The sequence below is a fragment of the Geotrypetes seraphini genome, chromosome 19, assembly GCF_902459505.1.
Source record: "Geotrypetes seraphini chromosome 19, aGeoSer1.1, whole genome shotgun sequence".
Taxonomy (NCBI): domain Eukaryota; kingdom Metazoa; phylum Chordata; class Amphibia; order Gymnophiona; family Dermophiidae; genus Geotrypetes; species Geotrypetes seraphini.
Genome location: NC_047102.1, coordinates 10,378,639 through 10,393,765, shown reverse-complemented (window position 1 = coordinate 10,393,765; position 15,127 = coordinate 10,378,639). Strand labels below are relative to the sequence as shown.

At 44.1% G+C, this 15,127-nt stretch overlaps 1 protein-coding gene across 1 annotated transcript in view; it reads left to right on the top strand.

The window, feature by feature from the left end:
• Nucleotides 1-9,972: 9,972 nt before the first annotated feature.
• Nucleotides 9,973-15,127, top strand: part of LOC117352340 (homeobox protein aristaless-like 4) — a 37,327-nt gene continuing 32,172 nt past the window's right edge. Inside the window, exon 1 of the mRNA XM_033928767.1 lies at nucleotides 9,973-10,016. Coding sequence (XP_033784658.1) covers nucleotides 9,995-10,016 — 22 coding nt within the window. The 5' untranslated portion in view covers nucleotides 9,973-9,994. The remainder of the gene's footprint in view (nucleotides 10,017-15,127) is intronic.

Here is a 15,127-nt window from a genome sequence, read left to right as displayed (position 1 = left end):
AGAGATTATGATTCCCTATTTTCTACGTACAGTTCCGAGACATCTGGTATCTTTTCTTCAAACACATAACCAAGCTTGGCACTTAAAGGTGATAGGCAAGGAATTTCTCAACATTTAGATCTCTCCTGTTCTTCTTCCCATGAGGTATTCTGTCTTTTGCAATGTGCTGGCTTTTCATCTGCTACATAAATTATCCACCATTTCAAGTCCCAGAGGTATACTCCTCTCTCATCAGGAATTACTGCTCTCCCTACTGTGTCACTGGCTATCCAAACACCCGTGGAAAAAGATTTTGATCATGTATTCACTGAAGTCTAGAATACGATAGCTGGGTCTTTAACCTAAAACAAATTTCCCAAAAGATAAGGTCCATGGTAGCGGAAGTGATGTCATAAGAACGTTAAGAATCGCCATACTGGGACATACCAAAGGTCCATCAAGCCCAGTATCCTGTTTTCAAAGTAGCCAACCCAGGCCCCAAGTACCTGGCAGAAACCCAAAAAGTAGCAACATTCCAGAGCGGAGATTGTGATGTCATAATGGCCTCATTCCACCAATGCCTAAGAGCCAACCTCACCAGTGATGTCACAATGGCTTCATTTTCCTGTATTTGGCTCACATAAGAGCTACTAACTGGGACAGACCAAAGGTCCATCAAGTCTAGTATCCCGTTTCCAATACTGGCCAATCCAGGTCACAAATACCTAGCAGAATCCCAAAAGAATAAAACAGATTTTATGCTGTTTATCCTAGGAATAAGCAGTGGATTTTCCCAAATCTATCTTCAAGTTTCATGTTTATTTTAAAAATTTTATATAATGCCCAATTGGCCTTCTAGGCAGTGAACATTGTCTTAAAAACATATATGGAATAACAATACATCCTTTAAAACAATAATCATTATTAAAAACATTTAAAAACAATACAAAGAAACAGAAACAGAAACAAAAAAGGGAAGAAGGGTAGAACTACAATTTATCAAGTAAAAAGAGAGAACATATAGGGAGAAAACAAAAGGGAGGGTGTCTAAAAGCAGGATAAAACTATGTAGCCCTAAAAAGGCATTTAGGTCTCGAAAGCATCAAGAAAAAGAAATGTTTTTTAAATTCGTCTTAAAATGATGGAGTTGATTCTTCCTGTAAGTGGACCGGATATTATTCCAAAGAGATGGAGCGCTTACAGAGAAAATAGTAGACCTCATTGTGTTGATAAACTTCAGAGATGGGCTAGATAAAAGATTTTTAGAAGATGATCTTAAAGTCTTAGAAGAACTATAGAGAATAAGAAGGTTATTGATAAATTCTGGTTGACTATTTTGTCTAGTTTTATGCGATTCTATGTTCTACCAACAACCAATGAGCTTTATAAAGGAGGAGTTTTCTTTTAGGAAATATCATTCTTCTTCTTCTTCTTTTGTACCTGTTTTACCTGCTGAGCAATGACAGTTCTTTTTGAGGTTATGACTTTACTTATGGCAAGGGACAACCACAAGAGGCTAATATTAGATGGATGGGTGGGGTTGAGGGTGGCAGATGGACAAGGGTGACGGGACTAAATCGTGCGAGACAACGGCGTGCCGACAACTGAGCGCAAGGTTGACGGTGCGCCGAAGAAAAGCACTATTTTAAAGGGTTCCGACAGGGGGTGTTGGTGGGGAACCCCCCCCCTATTTTAACAGACATCGCGCTGGCGTTGTGGGGGGTTTGGGGGGTTGTAACCCCCCCATATTATACTTAAAACTGAACTTTTTCCCTAAAAAACAGGCAAAAAGTTCGGTTTCAAGTATAATGAGGGGGGTTACAACCCCCCAAACCCCCCACAACGCCAGCGCGATGTCTGTTAAGTAAAATAGGGGGGTTCCCCACCACCAACACCGTCGGAACCCTTTAAAATAGTGCTTTTCTTCGGCGCGCCGTCAACCGTGCGCTCAGTTGTCAGCACGCCGTTGTCTCGCGCGATTTTGTCTATGAACCATGGACAAGTGTTCGAGAATCAAGATTATAGTAACAGGAGTAGGGGACCCATGGCTGGGGAACTGTCTGGGTCCCAAAGTGTCCCGTGATCTATCCCTAGGCTAAGGACCACATTGAAATTTGATGTGAAAAAGCACGGTCTGTCTGCTTGCCTAATTTGGAAAATTGCATCTCGTTTTCCCAAAGGTTCTGTTTCTTGCAGCAAGAGAGAATAAAATCAGCATTAAACAATTGTGCAAGTCACAGTTTGTGCACGAGGAAGGTAGTTTTATAACTGGCCACGGCAATGAAAAGTATGTTTGTGCTTCCTTACCACTAAAGGACACCCCTTTTCAGTTTGAAAATTATTCCGGGAAAAAAAAACCAAACCAACTACAGTCAAACCTTGGTTTGCAAGCATAATTTGTTCAAAAACATGCTTGTAATCCAAAACACTCAGATATCAAAGCAAATTTCCTCATAAGAAATCATGGAAACTCAGACGATTCGGTCCACAACCCAAAAACTTTAATACAAAATGCTGTATGTATTTGCATTGCAAGACCTCGCTCGTTTAGAACAGTCACTGCACTCCCGCAGCGTCAGAGAGAGAAGAACCATCGGCTCAGGTGTGATAATGTGACGCGTGTATACTGTATGTACTTGTATTGCAAGACAATGCTTGTATAGCAAGTTAAAATGGAATAAAATGTTTTCCTTGTCTTGCAAAACACTTGCATACCAAGTTACTTGCAATCCAAGGTTTTACTGTATACACATTCATATCTACTAACGGAGGCAGGGAATTTTTTTCAGAGTTGAATTTAATTACTTGCCATGTCACAAATCCGAGCTTACTTACAAGCAAGTACACAAGTTATTTCCTTGTCTAAATGGCTTATGGTAGAGAGTGACAAGGTGACATCACCGTTCCCGTCCCCGCGGATAACCGCGGGAAATAATCCCATGTCATTTTCTAGTGTCTATTTCAACCTCAGTCCTTCTACACCAACATTTTTCAAAGCAAAGCTTGCGGGTCAGTGGTTGTGGCCATTCATTCTCTTATTCATATATGAGCCAAGGATAATGAAGCCATTGTGACATCACTGATGTGGTTGGCTTTTAGGCACTGGTGGAATGAGGCATTATGATATCACAATATCTGCTGTAGTGTCTTTTTCAACCTCAGTCCTTCGACACCAGCATTCTTCAGAGCAAAGCTTGCGGGGCAGTGGTTGTGGCCATTCATACTCTGATTCTTCCCTCTCTCCTTATAGAATGACATGAAGATGGTTTCCCGCGGGGACGGGAACGGTGATGAATTTTGTCACCGTGTCATTCTCTAGCTTATGGTTTAAATTTTCTCCTGAGACAATGGAGGGTGAAGGGACAACCAAAATCGGTTTCACAATGCGCCTCCCTAAATGCTCAGCTGTTCCTCCCCTCTAAAATATTTGCAACTTTTTTGGATAATTGAAAAGTCTGTGAGCAAATGACCCCTCCTGTGGCAGGTTATTTCTTGATATGCTATACCCTCTTTGAGGACAGCAGAGCAGTATCAAAAGGTGGCCACCGCAGGGATTTGTGGAGAGGCAGAATGGAGGAGGGGCTGTTTTGATTTTCTTTTGATTTTAAATCCTTCCTCAATCCTTCCTAACATTCCATGGATCTTTTGGGGGCCATTGTTGCTCCCCGGGCCAAAGATTTTAGGGGACTGTCCACAAAGATTCCAGGCGCTCATTCTGGAGGGAAAACGGCCATACGAGTCAGCTCCTCATTGTTTGGGGTTTCCCCCCCCCCCCCCCCAATGTCCACTAGCTTGCTTTTACCTTTGTTAATAGTAAAACTCATTTGCTACTTTGAGGCACCCTCACTCAGTTCTGCGAGATCCTCTTTTGACTCTGCACTAACATGTGTATAACACTGGGATCTGGAGTGGCCCCGTTGTACCCCCTGTCCTCCTCCCCCAATTTAAGACGCTTAACATTATACCCAATTCTTTTACCTCAATAATAATAATGCGCCAAACTCTTATTGGAAAATAAACTAGGCCGCAGCTTTTATATTAAACAATATTTTATGTATACATACACTGGGAGCTAGGATATTATCAAATGTGCACTACTTAGAATCCCAGAATGTAATTCAAAGGGGGTTGTTGTTTTTTTTTTGTTTTATATGTGACTGCTCAGACCTACAACCCAGTGAGTAAGTATAAAACTAATTCAGAGTTGCTGCCGGGACCATCATAGCTTAGTCACCGTCCCTACCCGCCTTGAAACCCAGTGCTAAAACATAAATCAATGTGTGCGACTTGACCAACTTGACCTGAAAAATGTGAAGACGGCTGGGTAAATCAGTAGGCTCGGTGGCTGCTCAGGAATCGGTAAAAAACGAACAAACTCAGTCAGGACACCCCCCAACTCGAGTTTCAGGACCTTCATCAGGAGGGGAAACTTACTGCGGCTGCACAGAGATAGACGAGCTGGCCAGACAGCCATAAAAAAATAGGACTAGAGCCCTGGCCCTGCCATGCCAGCTAGGACCTAGGGGTAGGCTTGGAACTCCATGCCCTTTTCCGGGTCACCTGTCTCAACCAAACCGTTCATCACCCGATGAGCCCCAAAACCCAATAGCTTGGGATTACTGCCGCTGAAACAATCCCATGCCCCTCTTCCTATTAGCTTCTCTCTCTCTCTCTCTCTTCTAGGGTGGGAGGGCAGGGAAAATCCACCTCCAAGGAACAGGAAGAGACCTGTGACTTGGAGGCGGTACCTTAAATATCTCTTGGATGCCTCCCCCCCCCCTCCTTTCCTGATTTCCCTTCCTGCAGTGGGAACATTTTGAATTTTAACTCCTGCCCTCCCCTCCACCCTCGTTTCTAGCCCTCCCTGCTACCTCCCAAACCTTGACCTTTCTCGAGACCCTCCTTAAATCAAAAGGTCTCAGTGGGCAACCAAGAAGGGCCATCCAGCCCCCTGTTAAGATCGCCCATCGAAACTCTAAATTAATGTTATTATCTGGCTTAATTTTGAAGCTTTGGTCACATTTACCACCTCACTGTTTTCTCTTTCCTGAATCATTTATGAATCCTTGGAACAATTATAGTTTTAGAGCACAGATTTATCAGACATCATAACTTACTCACCTTCATGGAGAAGATTCATTCTTTAGTTGTGAGAGAAATTATTAAAGGCTTTTTGAGAAAATTTAAGTAAATCAATTAGATCGCCTAATTCACATTGGTGTTTGATACCCCCAAAGAACTCTACCAGATTAGTAAAATATGATAATTTTTTTTTTTTTTAAGAAATGCCATCTTTTTTTGGTTTGTTTTCAGGGTTCTATACTTTCCCTAGGGTACTCTCTTTTTCCTTCCCTCTTAATTATATATCTCTGTAATATAAGGGTGGCACGTCAATTGTGGCCGGGTCAATGGCACGCCGACACGAGTGCAGGATGATTGCGTGCCGCCATTTCCAGCGCTTTTACGGCTTACTGGGATCATTTTGAGAGGAGTGGGGGGGAACCCCACCCCACTATACTTATAAATGCTCATGCTCCCGCTGGAGGTGTGTGGGAGGGAACCACCCCAATACACTGAAAACTCCCGAACAGCAAGAGAACAGAAGTTTTCAGTGTATTGAAGGGTATTTGATATTTGTGGGCTATGTCTAGGATAGGTCTAATGTAGAGACTAAATAATACGGGGGATAGTAGATTCCCTATGGAACACCACATTTGATCGGTTTTGGTTTCAATAGTGCATTGTTGAGTAGTACGCTTTGGGATCTAATATTCAGGAAAGAGGTGAACCATCGTAATGCAGTGTCTCAGATACCAATTTCAGAGATCCGCGCAACGAGGAGAGGATGGTCAATAGTGTCAAATGCCGCGCTGAGATCCAGCAGCACCAGAAGGTTATCGTTACCCTATGCATGAGTTTCCAGTTCTCGTCGATGATGTCGAGAAGGATGGTTTCACTACTGTGGAATTTCCTGAATCCCAACTGGAAGATGGATAGGGCTCCTTGTCTGTTGATGAAAGAATGTAATTGGTTTAACACTGATTTTTCCAGATCTGGAATTCTTTGCCAGAGAATATAGTAAAAGCAGTTAGCTTAGCAAGGTTTAAAAAGAAAGGTTTGGATAATTTCCTTTAAAAAAAAAGTTCATAAACCATTATTACGGTGGACTTAAAAAAAAAAATCTACTGCTTATTCCTGGGATAAGTAGCATGAAATCTATTTTACTCTTTTGGAATCCTGCCAGGTATTTGCAACCTGGATTGGCCACGGTTGAGCTTAATTGACCTTCAATGTGTCCCGGTATGGTGATGCTTTTGAACTCATTCCCCGAGCACATACCACTGCCATCATCAGAACCAGTACGTTGGAACGAGTATTTCAATAGCACCATATATCATTAACGATCACTACTGCAGTAAATTGACCTGCTCCTAAATTTAGCACCGAGGCACACCGCGGCACTAAAAAGGCCCTCTGTTCAGTCATTTTTGTGGCCAAGTTTGTAAATTATCCCCTTAGCTTCCCGGTAGATGTCTGGGTCACGTCAGTTCTCATGAATCATAAATCTCTAGCAGAGATGTCCAGACCAAAAAGTCATACGATTTCAGAATAACAAAACAGTTTCAAAGTGTTTTCCCTCTCTGATGTTATCTAGAAAAATTGTCATCAACGATACCACTGATTAATTGAATGAGTCTCCGGACCAGACAATAAAATCCTAAACAACACCCAATGGAATTTCAAATTGCTGTTGTCCGACTCCAGACCTATTTTGTCATTTTCTTTCATGGCATGAAATTATAACTTTATAAGATAGCTATCCATTAGGTGGGTGTGTCTATGCTCTAAAAGGTAGAGCTTTAAAATCTGATTTGCTGATGGCTTTGTACATATAATTACCCCCTCTTTTACTAAGACGTGCTAATCGATTAGTGCGTGCTAAACACTGACGTGTCCATGGACTAACATGCATGCAGCCCTCAATAATTGAGATTATCGCATGTGGTGCAAAGGTGTATTGGCTACTTTCAGAACTGCTTCCTTAGGCTTCTAAATATGGCTGAAAATAGGGAACAAAATTTAGGAGCCTAACTTAAGGGCAGAAATTTAAGTGCTCTAGTTTTTTGTTGTTTTTTTTTTTATGTTGCACCTACGGAGAACTATAGGTGTGCCAGCAGACAGCATTTGATTTCCTTGTGGCATGACACTCTTCTTTGACTGATTTGTGGTCAGATTCATTCGAGTGTCGGTATACCTCGTATATCATCATTAGTGACTTTTAAGACTCCTGAAGCAGGCCTGTTGGCCGAAACATGCGCATGTCGAGTCAATTTGTCAATTTGATGTTTGAACAATAAAGATCGTCATTTCACCAGACGGATTGAAGGACACTTTTTTAGTGCACATCATTCTCTTTTGGACAATTCCACTCTGGTTGTTGCCTTCTTTTTCTGCACCCATGGAGGCCATTTTTGAGAAAGACATTCAAGCCCGACTTGAACGTTTCCCGCTAAACGTCCAAAATCGGAAGCACAGAAACGTTCATTTTTAAAAGTCGAACCACTAGACATCCCCCCCAATTTTTAATTTTTTTTGCCTACTTGGATGTCTAGGCCAACAGAATGTCCAACCCTCAGGACACCCCATTTTTGACCACAGAAATGTCCAGGTTGAAAACTTCTAAATCCACAAGGGTTGGCCATCATTGTGACATGCCAACCGAGCAGTGGGACACCTTAGAGGGCGCTGCTGTGAACGTCACATAAAGGGTGCCAGAAGTACATCTCACCATAACCCCCTTATAATTTAAGGTGAACCCTCTAAAACCTACTATACCCACCTGTCTACCACCTTATGGCTGCAGGAGACACCTATATAGCAGTATAGTAGGGTTTTGTGGGTTTTAGTAACCTCACACTTTCCACCATAATTGTAGTGGTTAGAGTGGCTGATGGGCCCGAGTCCTTCTCTCTATCGTTCACTTCCCCATCCACCAGGTTACTTAAGACACCTGTAAGATGCTTTGATAGGCTTTCCCATACCAGGTGCTGCTGTTCTAGAAACAGGTATGTACTGTTTCGTTCAGATTTTTGAGGGTGGGAGGGGGGTCAATGAGCACTGGAGCAATGTAGGGCGTTATAACTACTTGCATATAGTGGTCATATGATCAATTTGGGTACCTTCGTGGCACTTTTAAAACAGGTCTAGCTCCGAGCATCTAAGTTCCGTCCAGTACGTCTTGACGTCTTGGGAAAGGTTCAATTATCACCACAAGACATCCAAGTTAAGCCCACCCAATACATGCCCATAACGCACCTCCCAACCCCCCTTCCCCCGAACTCTAGATGCACATCAGGGAAAATGCCTCGCTAGATATCCAGAAAAAGGCTTAGAAAATCAGCACTTGGGACTAGAGGTCTGCACGGGAACGGGGATCGCGGGGATCCCGCGGGTCCCGCGGGGATCCCGCGGGTTCCCCCCCTGGCCCACGGGACTCCCACGGGGACGCCCCCTGGCCCACGGGACTCCCACGGGGATGCCCCCCTGACCCACGGGACTCCCACGGGGACGCCCCCTTGCCCACGGGACTCCCACGGGGATGAAAACAACCTACCTAAATTCTGGCGATGCAAGTCTGGCGTCGCGTCGGGAAATAGCCATGTTGAGCAGTGAGCTCAGCACGTACACAGATGAAAGCCTTGCTTGCTGATTGGTCCGGCGGCCCCGCCCCACCGTGCCGCCGGACCAATCAGCAAGCAAGGCTTTCATCTGTGTACGTGCTGAGCTCACTGCTCAGCATGGCTATTTCCCGACGCGGGCATTAGGCTGTTTTTTGTCATTTCGGGTGGGGGATGGTAGCGGCAGCAGCAGCCTGAAAAAGAAATCATCCTGGCCGGGTTCGGTGTCATGCTCCGGAGCTTCTACAGCCTTCCTATCTCCCTCTCCCTTCTACCTGCGGCTCTCTTCGGCAACTTAGCAGCAACGATCGACACAAGCTTCTGGCGTCGGGGCCTACCCTCTGCGAGTCCCGCTTGTTTCAACTTCCTTTTTCCACAAAGGTGGGACTCGTAGAGGGAAGGCCTCGATGTCGGCAGCTTGTCTTGATCACCGCTGCTGACGAGTTGCTTAAGAGAGCAGGGGGGTGTTGCCAGGTGCAGGTAGAAGGGAGAGGGCCAGATGCAGGACTCGTGGGTGAGGGAGGAGAAGAGAGAGGGGAGAGAAACAAAAGGAAATATTTCATACTGGGCTGGGCCGGAGTGGAGAGAGGGTGGAAAGATTCTGGCTACAGGGTGCATTAACAAAGGAAAAAGGGGGAAAGCTGAAAATGGAGATAGTGACACAAAGAAGAGAAAGGGTAAGCAGGACCTTCTGAATAAGGATAGAGATACAGAGGGGACATGAAGAGGAGGTGAAATAGAGACATAGAAGTAATGCTGAAAAAGTGTGTGTGTGGGGGGGAGATAAAGACATTGAAAGGGCAAATGGTGAATATGGGGTAAAGACAAGGACAGAGACAAATGAAGATTCTGAAAAAGTGGTGAGATAGGGATATAGGTGAGATGGACACAAAGAAGGGTGATGCTGGAAAATAGGTGGAATGGTAATTCTGACAGACACAGAAGGGAAATGCTGGATCAAGGAGAGATGGGGCTCAGGCTGGATGGAATGAGGAGAAATGCCTTGTTGGCCCGGAACTTCCTCTCCTACGTCAGAATTGACGTCAGGGAGCGGAATGCTGGTCAGCGCGACGCTTCTGCAGGGAAAGCTTGGGACAGCGGTGGCTTGGGGACTATTCCCCGATGGCGGTGGCAGCAAACCGAGTGGCTTGGGGGAGGGCACGGAGAAAGAAAGAAAGGGGGCAGACAGAGAGACAGAAAGAAGGGGGAACAGGGAGACAGAAAGAAAAAGTTGGGGGAGAGAATGAGGTCTGGAGGAGAGGAAACATACAGGAGGCTGAAAGAAAGGAAGAAAGATTGGATGCACAGTCAGAAGAAGAAAGTGCAACCAGAGACTCATGAAATCACCAAACAGCAAAGGTAGGAAAAATGATTTTATTTTCAATTTAGTGATCAAAATGTGTCTGTTTTGAGAATTTATATCTGTTGTCTATATTTTGCACTATGGCTCCCTTTTACTAAACCGCAATATTGTTTTTTAGCGCAGGGAGCCTATGAGCATTGAGAGCAGCGCGAGGCATTCAGCGTAACTCCCTGTGCTAAAACCTACTATTGTGGTTTAGTAAAAAGGGAGGGGGTGTATTTGTCTATTTTTGTATTTTGTTACCGAGGTGACATTGCATAGAGTCATCTGCCTTGGGAAATGTATATGGCAGATATCTTTGTTTTGTGTTCAAAAGAAAAGGAAATGCATTTCTGGTTTTATTTCTACAGTGTTGAAGTACTTGTTGGCCCTTGCTGTGACTGGTGGGGATCCCCAAGCACCGCCAGCAGAGGACCTCCTCTAGAGATGGTCAGAACTCCCCTCCACCAAGCGCAGCAGTCGCTGGCAGCATCCATGAGCCACTGAGGTGCCAGCATCTGTGACTCAGGGACGCTACTGCTGCCTGCCAAGCTTGGCAAAAGGGACCCCAGGCCAACTGCAAAGGAAGTCCTCAGCTGACAGTTTGTGGGTTCTCATCAGCTGAGTATTTATATTTTATATTTACATTAGAGGTTCTGGTAGAAACCCATTTACAAAGTATGTATTCTTCCCAATTAATATTTCCAAATTAATAGTCTCTTTGCTTATTTGTAAATGGGTCTCTACCAGAGCCTTTAATTCAGTAGCATAATTAAATAAAATAACTATTTCTGAAGTTTATAGGGAAGGATGGTGACGGAGGGGATTCCTCGCGGGGACGGGTGGGGACGGAGGGGATTCCTCGCGGGGACGGGTGGGGACGGAGGGGATTCCTCGCGGGGACGGGTGGGGACGGAGGGATTCCTCACGGGGACGGGTGGGGACGGAGGGATTCCTCACGGGGACGGGTGGGGATGGGTGGGATTTTGGCGGGGACGGGTGGGGACGGGTGGGATTTCTGTCCCCGCGCAACTCTCTACTTGGGACGTCCCGGTGATTAGGATGTCCAAGCGCCAACTTATGATGGTTTTTGGAGATTTTTAATTTTTGATTGCGAGACCCATAATATCTAAATACCCAGAACTGAAATAAGTGCATCTTCTAATCTACATGCAAATCCCTGGCTTCTGATTGGACTAGATGAAAACTTACATCACAAAGCAGTATCTTTATTCAATTTTCTATACCATTCTCCCACTATAGCTTCTTGGAGCCTCTTCATGATGATCTGTGCTCTATTATGGCTGATGTAGTTGTCTTGTGCTTTGAGATCTTGTTACAATATAAGGGCCCAGATAAAATATAGCTTTAATTTTTGCCTTGTTTATTATATTTTAAACATGACTTTTTTTTTTTTTAAGAACATAAGCATTGTCTCTGCCGGGTCAGACCAGGGGTCCATCGCACCCAGCAGTCCGCTCCCGCGGCGGCCCTCCAGGTCCATGACCTGAAAGTGTTCCCTACCTAACCTAAAATGTCCATACCCTATTCACTCAATGTCCTGTAAGGTAAACCTCTATCTGTACCCTGTTATCCCCTTCGCTTCCAGGAAGTCATCCAGTCCCTTTTTGAACCCAGAATTGTACTCTGTCTTATCACCTCTCCGGGAAGCGCGTTCCAGGTGATAAGCTGTAGTGGAAAATCAGGTTGGGGGGGGGAAAGAGGTTAGGGCCACTAAGAGAGTGAATAGAATGCTAGGTATAACCAAGAAGGGTATTACAACCAGAACGAAAGAAGTTATCCTGCCGTTGTATCGGGCGATGGTGCGTCCGCATCTGGAGTACTGCGTCCAATATTGGTCGCCGTACCTTAACAAGGATATGACGATACTCGAGAGGGTTCAGAGGAGAGCGACACATCTGATAAAAGAGATGGAAAACCTTTCATACACTGAGAGATTGGAGAAACTGGGACTTTTTTCCCTGGAGAAGAGGAGACTTAGAGGGGATATGATAGAGACTTACAAGATCATGAAGGGCATAGAGAGAGTACAGAGGGACAGAAAGAGAGAGAGAAAGGGAGACAGAGAGAAATAGAGAGAGATAGAAAGAAAGAGAGAGAGAAAGGGAGAGAGAAAAAGAGAGAGATAGAGAAAGATTGGAGAAACTGGGACTCTTTCCCTGGAGAAGAGGAGACTTAGAGGGGATATGATAGAGACTTACAAGATCATGAAGGGCATAGAGAGAGTACAGAGGGACAGAAAGAGAGAGAGAAAGGGAGACAGAGAGAAATAGAGAGAGATAGAAAGAAAGAGAGAGAGAAAGGGAGAGAGAAAAAGAGAGAGATAGAGAAAGATTGGAGAAACTGGGACTCTTTCCCTGGAGAAGAGGAGACTTAGAGGGGACATGATAGAGACTTACAAGATTATGAAGGACATAGAGAGAGTGGAGAGGGACAGATTCTTCAAACCTTCAACAAATAAAAGAACAAGAGGGCATTCGGAAAAGTTGAAAGAGGGCAGATTCAAAACAAATGCTAGGAAGTTTTTCTTCACCCAATGTGTGGTGGACACCTGGAATGCGCTTCCAGAGGGTGTGATAGGGCAGAGTACGGTATTGGGGTTCAAGAAAGGATTGGACAATTTTCTGTTGGAAAAGGGGATAGAGGGGTATAGATAAAGGATTACTGCACAGGTCCCGGACCTGTTGGGCCACCACATGAGCGGACTGCTGGGCACGATGGACCTCAGGTCTGACCCAGCGGAGGCACTGCTTATGTTTTTATGTTCTTATTATGAGCTATGTTTAAGATGTTGTTTCACAGTTGACCTCAGTTATTAGTAACTAGGTCGCATTGCATAAAATGGAACCTGTGCTAAACTAGCATGAGGAGCTTCAGATTCTGGAATATGGAACTGCGACTGTGATGTCATAATGCCTCATTCCACCAATGCCTAAGAGCCAACCTCATTGGTGATGTCATAATGATTTGATTGTCTTGTACTTGGCTCACTTTTATTACAGTGATATCGATTTCTAGAGACATTTCTTTCTTTTCTTTAATAAAGAGATGAAGTTATGAATATAGGCTACAGTTATGATATATTATTTTACTGAATAAAATGAGACTTGGGCTATAATAGCATGAGTTAGTGATAAAAATAACATCTTAATTGTATTAATGTGTCATTTTATCACTATGCTGATACCTATGGGGTCCTTTTACTAAGGCGTGCTAGCTGTTTTAGCTATGAATGCGTTAGCATTTAGTGCGCACTAATTTTTAAATTTGTACCTGAAGTAATCGAGGGTTAAGTGACTTGCTCAAAGTCACAAGGAGCTACAGTGGGATTTAAACCCTGGTTTCCTCGTTTTTCAACCTGTTGCTTTCTTAGGCGATCAGCAGAGCAGTTTAAACAATGCTATTTTTTATTTTTCTATGAAACTTTACTCAGTACATTATAGAAACCAAAAAAGTAGAGAAATTCTGTACGTCAGTACTCTCTGACAGTGCCGAGATAAGAGAGGCACGGGATGAGAAATGAAAATCCAAGGATTTATGTTTCAGGATGAGCGATTTGAAGAGGTGGGTTTTAAAGCTGGACCGGTGATGGATGGAGTGTCTTGAACATTAGGAAGGAATTTGTTCTGGTGGAAGGGGAGGAAGGGTTCTGGAGGAAAGGAGAAGGTACAGTAGTGAGAGGGGGTCTGTTTAGTGTTGGGAGTGTGGCAGCAAGGAAAAGACCGAGATCAAAAAAGGGAAAGGCGGGAGCATAGGAGAATAAGAACAGAGTGGGGAGGTATAGGTAGGAACTGGAATATAATACATGCTTTGACACACAGCACTCCCCCGCGAACTCGCAGTTCCGAGGTCGCAGCCCCAGTTCATCCACCTATTGGGAGCTTATTCGATAGGCTGCAGTGTGGCGCTGTGGTTTCCTCTGATGAAAGAGTCCTGTAGATAAGCAAAACTAATTCAAGCCCTGTGATTCGTGAATCCCAGTCAATGAATCTACCGGACCCTTGTGATACACGATTTCTCCGCAAGCAGCAAAGTGGCCTCTCTCGCCTCCGATCCCCGCCTCCAATATTCACGGTTTTCTGAACTTTGCAGGTGCTCCTGGAACATAACCCCCGCGAATTTCGGGGGAGTACGGTATACCGTTTGAAGAGAGAAGCAGAGTGGGATGACAATTGATTAATTGGCTTCAAGTCAAAGTCAACACCTGGCAACCATACAGATTGACTTTCTCCAGAACTTCCCGTCTTCTATCTGTGTACGGAGGCTTTTTAATGGAGCACATTCTTTGCTGTTGTGATTGTGTCAATCCGTCTTATTGATGGTCTTGCATACACTCTTTCCTAGCATAATTGCCTTTTCCAGAGTCTCCGGCTGTCAAATGATTTGACCAAAATACGATATAGCTTCAGTCTAATGGTGAGCTTCTAGTGAAAATCAAGGTTTTATTTGGTCAGTGACCCATCTGTTCGATTTCTTGGCTGCCCACGGTATTCCTAGCAGCTGTTTCCGGCACGGAATATTCAGTTTGAAATGAGAAAGAGATCAGTTCTGAGGCAGTCAACATACGAGGGGATGCTGAATAATTCTCAGCCCAACCCAAGAAGAGAATGATGTGGATATGTTTCAATCAATGATCTGAAACAATGTCAAAATATAGTACTGTATTTTGTTTCTGCAAATTGGCACTTAAAGAAATAAGATAACTCTTTTCAGCAACATTGACAAAATAACACTCAGAATTTAGGAGAACTTTTCAGCACACCCTCCTATGTAATAAAAATGAGCCAAGAATAGGATAATCAAGCCATTGTGACATCACTGATGAGGTTGGCTCTTACTGGTGGAATGAGGCATTATGATGTCACAATACCAGCTCTGTTTACCAGAGACAGAAACTCTTCACACTATGAGGGAGTGCTGAAAAGTTCTCAGCCCACCCAAGAAGAGAATAAAATGGATATGGTTCAATCAATGATCTGAAACAATGAAGGGAAAAAAAAAACAACCCAGAATTTTGTTTCTGCAAATTGGCACTTTATGAAATAAGATAGCACTCATTTCAGCTCCAGTGGCAAAATAACGCTCAGAATTTAGGAAGTTGGTTGGT